We start from the raw sequence: 5,925 nt of genomic DNA, 5'->3' as shown, positions 1-5,925 counted from the left end.
TTCTTTCTTTTCACTGCCTCTGCTGCCTGATTGCAGACCTCTGGCCCACAATGAGATGTGTGATTGATTGGTCAGTTTTTAACTCTGGTGTTCGACTGTTGATGCTAATGGACTGGAAAGTATTTCATCTCCTAATATGAGCTTCTTTCCAAATGCAGAACAAAACTATTTCTTGAATACATCTACCTTTTCTCCAACAGAATCATCCTAAACATTTTTTAGGATTTCTTTCATTCATTATATACTTAATAACCTCCTTTTTCTGATCCTTATCTCCACCAACCATAATATTTCCATGATATTTTTAACATCCCTCATTAATTTTCATAACTTCAAATTTGTATTATTTCCTATCTATTTTCCCTTTTCCCATTTTATAATATATTACTACCCCACCCAATTTCTGCTTTCTATCTAATAAATTCTTCTTAAACAACTCCCAATTTTCATTCACATTTTCCTGTCTAAATTTTTCCTCCCAATCAATTCTGGTGATAATTTGTCTCAGCTTTCTGGATTTAACCCTTTTGAAGCACAAAGTGTCTATAGATATTACCAGTAGGGAACTTGCAATCTTTGTCCATTTCAGTGTAAAAATTTCAGTTCTATATTGTCCTCTCCTCTATCATATCTCCCTTCTTTGGCTCTTCTCTAAACTAAACAGTACTCGACTTTTCAGACTGTCCACATAGAAGAGGCTATCCCATTCTGATAGCGTGTCCCAGAAACCCCTTCTATATCAGCTGTATCCTTTATGGACACTGGGTGACGAAAACTGAGAGGATCTCGAGCAGGTTATTCTCCATCCCATCCCTAATGTATCCCAAGATTGTCTTTGTTTTGGCCACTGTTGCAAATCAGGAGGTGTTTCCATGGAACTGCTCTAAATGACATTGTGATCTTTTCCCTGAGGTCTATTCTAGTTGGGATGTGCCTCCCGCCACATGTCTTGGCAAAGGTTTGTTTTTTGACTACACCCACATTTAGAGCCACCGGGAGAACGCGGAATTCCCTACAGCATGCACTTTCTAGCCTGGCTTTCATTGCATTAAGGAACAATAATGGATAACCAGGAGCCATACTCATTTTTTCCTGCTGGTGCCTATTAATGTTTCCCACATCAGAACACATAATTGATACAAGGAGCAAAATAAAATATGGAATTGGCATTAGTGGGATCATTTGTTCATAATTAATATCTCTGAATAATAACAATGTAATTTTTCAGTGTGTGAAGAGCGACCAATCTGCTTCACCCATGAGAACAGCCTCCAGTAGAGCACGTAGTGTCTCATATTAATATTGTCTCTCCATCCAGGCATTTGTACTGTGACCATCACCCTCGACTGTGGGCACATACAGGAATTCAGTGAAATGTACGTTACATGCAGGAGACACAGTTCTGCCTCAGAGTTGGACATCTTCTCCCTACTCCATGTCAGATTCCAGCACAACCAACGTCACCAATCCCTCCACCTTCATCCTGCTGGGCATTCCTGGCCTGGAAGCAGCTCATGTCTGGATCTCCATCCCCTTCTGCACCATGTATGCAATAGCCATCCTGGGTAATTTCACCATCCTGTTCATCGTGAAGATGGAGCCAAGCCTCCACGGGCCCATGTACTATTTCCTCTGCATGCTGGCCGTCAATGACCTGGTCGTGTCTACATCCATTCTGCCCAAAATGCTGGCAATCTTCTGGTTCAATTCTAGGGAGATCAGTTTCAGTGCCTGCCTCACCCAGCTGTATGTTTTTCACTGCTTTTCAGTGACAGAGTCTGGGATCTTCGTGGCTATGGCCCTAGATCGTTACGTGGCTATCTGTGATCCCCTGAGACATGCATCCACACTAACAAACGCCATGGTGGCAAAGATTGGTGTGACCATAGTACTGCGTGGCAGCATGCTCGCACTGCCCTTTCCCTTCCTGTTGAGGCAGTGGCCATATTGCAAAACCAACATTATCCCCCACCCGTACTGTGTCCACATAGCCGTGGTGAAGCTCGCTTGTTCCGACACCCGTGTCGGTAGTTACTATGGCCTCTTTGTACTATTGTGTGTTAAGGGTCTGGATGTGATTTTTATTGTTGTGTCCTATACCCAGATCCTCAGGGCCATCTTCTGCCTCCCCACAAAGGATGCCCGGCTCAAGACTTTTGGGACCTGCATCTCTCACCTCTGTGCCATCTTAGTCTTTTACATCCCAGGTCTGTTCTTGTTTCTTGCTGTCCGGTTTAACCAGAATGTGCCCCTGCATTTCCATGTTCTCATTGCCAACGTGTACCTCTTGATGCCCCCCATGCTAAACCCCATCATCTATGGGGTGAGGACCAAACACATCCGGGGCAGGCTGCTCTGGCTCTTTACTCATAAATGTACCTAAAGTTTTCTCCTGATCCGCTGACTCTCTGACCGAGTCCGTGAAGTGCTGGCTATTGACATGGTGCTTGGCTCTCTTCCCTGAATCACTTACTAGGCAGTCGGGGATACATTAAATCCTTTCCTGACCTTACTGTGCATTGTCAGCTGGGGAATCGGTCTGGGTAGAACTCATTAACTCATAGAGTTTTCCACCTTTCTAATTTCTGGTAACTGGATCCCTGAGGCACCTGCGCCCTCTCTTACTATTCCCTCAAGGCTACCTCTTCTCTGAGGCCGGGACAGGATGTGCTAGAGCCTGGCAAGCAGCTTGCAGTGAGTGCAGTGAGGACTCAGCTGTGGGGCCCACAGGCCACTCAGGAGCAGAGAGGGAAGCCAGGAAGCCACACATTAATAGCTGAGGCTTGGGAGCAGAGTTGTGAGGCAGGCAGGTGAGGCTGCGCATCATGCAGCTGTTGAGCCCTAAAGCTCAACTATAAATACCTGGGGGCATAGACCTTTGTCTGCCTTATTTCTTTAGCTTTCAGCTCCCTATTGTTCTTCCCTTCTAGGGGCCTGTAGGAGGCAGGGTACCTACAATGGGTGTGGGCTGGGATTTCTTTGCCCTGAGCCATGCCTCAAGGCCAGGGTAAGGGATCAGGTTTGAAGCTAGGAGGATAACAGCTGAGAGAGGTGGAAGGATAAACCTCTGTGTTAGCTGGGTAGTTGGGATATTGGGCAGAGGCTGGAACGTCTTTGGTAGCTCACAAGGAGGAAGATAAACAGTACACCAGTGGCTCTCAAACTTTTTTTACTGGTGACCCCTTTCACACAGCAAACCTCTGAGTGTGACTCCCTTTATAAATTAAAAACACTTTTTAATATATTTAACCCCATTATAAATGCTGGAGGCAAAGCGGGGTTTGGGGTGGAGGGTGACAGCTCGCGACCCCCCATGTAATAACCTCATGACCCCCTGAGGGGTCCCAACCCCCAGTTTGAGAACCCCTGCAGTACACCTTCCATTAGCTGGATATTTACACACGTACATGGCACTGTAGCCTTTTATTTAAAGTAAATTTTGTAATGTGGTGTAACTTCATCATGGCTTCAGCTCTGGCAGCTACAGTTTCAAGCTTAACAGAGTGAACATTTCTTCTGTTATTTGTATCAAATGTAGAGTCTCTAGGAACACAAAAAGACCAAAGGTAGTGACCAGGTATACATTTCCCAGTCCAAAGTTTAATCATTTTATTACAAGTTACAATTAAAGTTATGGTTACCAAGCATATAGAAATACTATACAGACCTATGCACAAGTTTCAAATATAGTTATACTCCCATCCTTGACAATAGTGTCAGGGTCTGATGGGTCTCTCATGGCTTGATCATCACTAGAGGGATGGTTCCTGTTGGAATCTTCGAGAGGGAGCTTAGTTTTCCCATTGTGGGCATCCCCCTTGTATATTGTGATTCTGTCTACAGCTCCATTCTGCACGTGTCCATAAAAGTGGCCACCCTATTTTCTCTTATTGATCTATGACCCCAAGAAAATTAAGGGACCCCAATTTTCTATAGACTGTGTAAGCTATCTTTATTCTCATAAGCATTGATGCACAACCTGTATCCCATGATTAAGACACATGCCTGAGACAGATGCACCTCTATGGTATTTTTATGATCTAATATTAATCTTCTAGGTCACATGAGCATATCACACGTCCTTACATACTTTGATGACACACAGGGGTAGCCATTGACCATATTCTTGCTGAGATGTGATTCTTCTATGTACCATTGAGAGAGCTAAGTGTCCTTGAAGGGCCATCAACACATAGCTGTTTGGCCTTAATGTAAAATCTACCAGAGGGCTTTTATGCAAGACTTAAACATGTGTAAAGGATTACAAGACCATGGGCAATATTCATAACTTCAATCAAATTTGTTCTCACCTAAAAGGCATGAATTGTAGTCTGCATTTTAACTCTTTATTGACGGAATCCCCTAGCCGCATTTCCATTATTATGCCCAAGACTGGTGTCAAGCTAACCGGCTTTTAATACCCAAATCATCCCTTTTTGAAAACTGGCATAACATTAGTGCTCTATCAGTCCTCTGGGATATCCCTAGTGTTCCAATATTTATTAAAAATTAAAATCAGTGAGGCAGAGATCTCCTCAGACAACTCTTTTAGAACTCTTTGGCTGCAAAATATCTGGGGCTGCTGATTTAAAGGTATCATTCCCTAGTGGGTGCTGTTTACCATCCTCCATAGTTGCCAGTGGACTGGAAAGATGTTCACGTGATCTGAGTGCATCATCCTGCTTCTTTCCAGATAAAATACAGAAAGGTTTATCGAACATATTTGCCCTTTCTGCATCCTTATTAACAGTTACTGTTGCGTCTGACGAAGTGGGTATTCACCCACGAAAGCTTATGTCCCAATACGTCTGTTAGTCTATAAGGTGCCACAGGACTCTTTGTCACTAGTTACCATTGTGGCACTTTGCACCACATAGTCACCATAGTAATATGATTATGGTGTCATTATGATATAATTATGTGGCTTCTTGTGCAAAGTATATCTTGTGAGGTATCCTTTTAAAGTCTTCATTTGTTGACCTTTAATATTACGTTGGATTGTACGTGTTATCTGTTGGGGTATGTAAGGGTTAAGTAAATACCTGGGTAACCATTACCATGGTAACAGGTAAGTATGGCGCAGGCGAAGTGTTAGGATATAGATATTCAGGCCTGTCTGTTAAGGCCTATATTTTAAGAATTCAGGTGTATTCCTATCACGTAGCTAGTTATAGAGGAATAAAAGAAAGAATCTGTGTAAGGGCCTTTTCTCACTGTGACAGTCTGAGGCCCTGTTCTTAGGCTAAGGCCTTGGGCTAAGCAGCAGAGGCAGCCATAAGCTGGGAAGTGAACGGTCACATCCTCACATTCCAAACCAGTCACATTGAAATCAGGTGCAATTGGGCTGTTAGGAACACAATCCTTTCCTGATATTCCCATCACCTCCAGAGAAAGGGAAGAGCCTAGAAGATGTAAAAGGAAACTTAGTGTGATAGCATTCTGTCTGTCAAGAACTCACTTATCTATAGCTGGGATGTGAAATCCTCATTTCTGTATTGTTCTATCACTGTAGTCTCCACTTCCCTATTGATTGTCTGTATAATCTCTGTCTGGTTGTGTGATTGTTTCTGTCTGCTGTATAATTAATTTTGTTGGGTGTAATCCAATTAAGGTGGTGGGATATAATTAGTTAAATAACTGTTGCCTGCCTAAAAAGGCCTCGAGATGGCAAACAGGGGTCCGTCGCCCGGTGTGCTTGGCACCAATAAAGACACCGAGGGGACAAAGCAAGCCAAGTTTATTTCAGAGCTCTGAAATGGCACTAGGAGACCAGCATGTCTCAAATCCAGTGCAACAAATACAAACAACTTTTACCTTTTATACTTCAAGCAGTTTCTGTGTAAGTCTTTGTCTGTTACTCCCTCTTACACCTCCCACCTGTTGACGTCACCAGGCATCACCTTCACCCCAGGTAACTCAGGAGGG

At 43.5% G+C, this 5,925-nt stretch overlaps 1 protein-coding gene across 1 annotated transcript; it reads left to right on the top strand.

The window, feature by feature from the left end:
* The first annotated feature begins 1,435 nt into the window (after nucleotides 1-1,435).
* On the top strand, nucleotides 1,436-2,383 carry LOC112124261 (olfactory receptor 52R1-like). Its single transcript, XM_024222778.2, has one exon. It carries the CDS (start codon nucleotides 1,436-1,438, stop codon nucleotides 2,381-2,383), a length of 948 nt encoding a protein of 315 aa, XP_024078546.1.
* The last annotated feature ends 3,542 nt before the right edge of the window (nucleotides 2,384-5,925 follow it).

The sequence above is a fragment of the Terrapene carolina genome, unplaced genomic scaffold (genome assembly GCF_002925995.2).
Source record: "Terrapene carolina triunguis isolate 2854851 unplaced genomic scaffold, T_m_triunguis-2.0 Scaffold31663, whole genome shotgun sequence".
Classification (NCBI taxonomy): Eukaryota; Metazoa; Chordata; order Testudines; family Emydidae; genus Terrapene; species Terrapene triunguis.
The sequence above is the reverse complement of the archived record's forward strand: the minus strand, read 5'-3'. Positions and strand labels throughout refer to the sequence as shown.

Bases quoted from the DNA above. Each gene is read 5' to 3' on its own strand.
- LOC112124261 (XM_024222778.2), top strand. From the start codon at position 1,436: ATGTCAGATTCCAGCACAACCAACGTCACCAATCCCTCCACCTTCATC.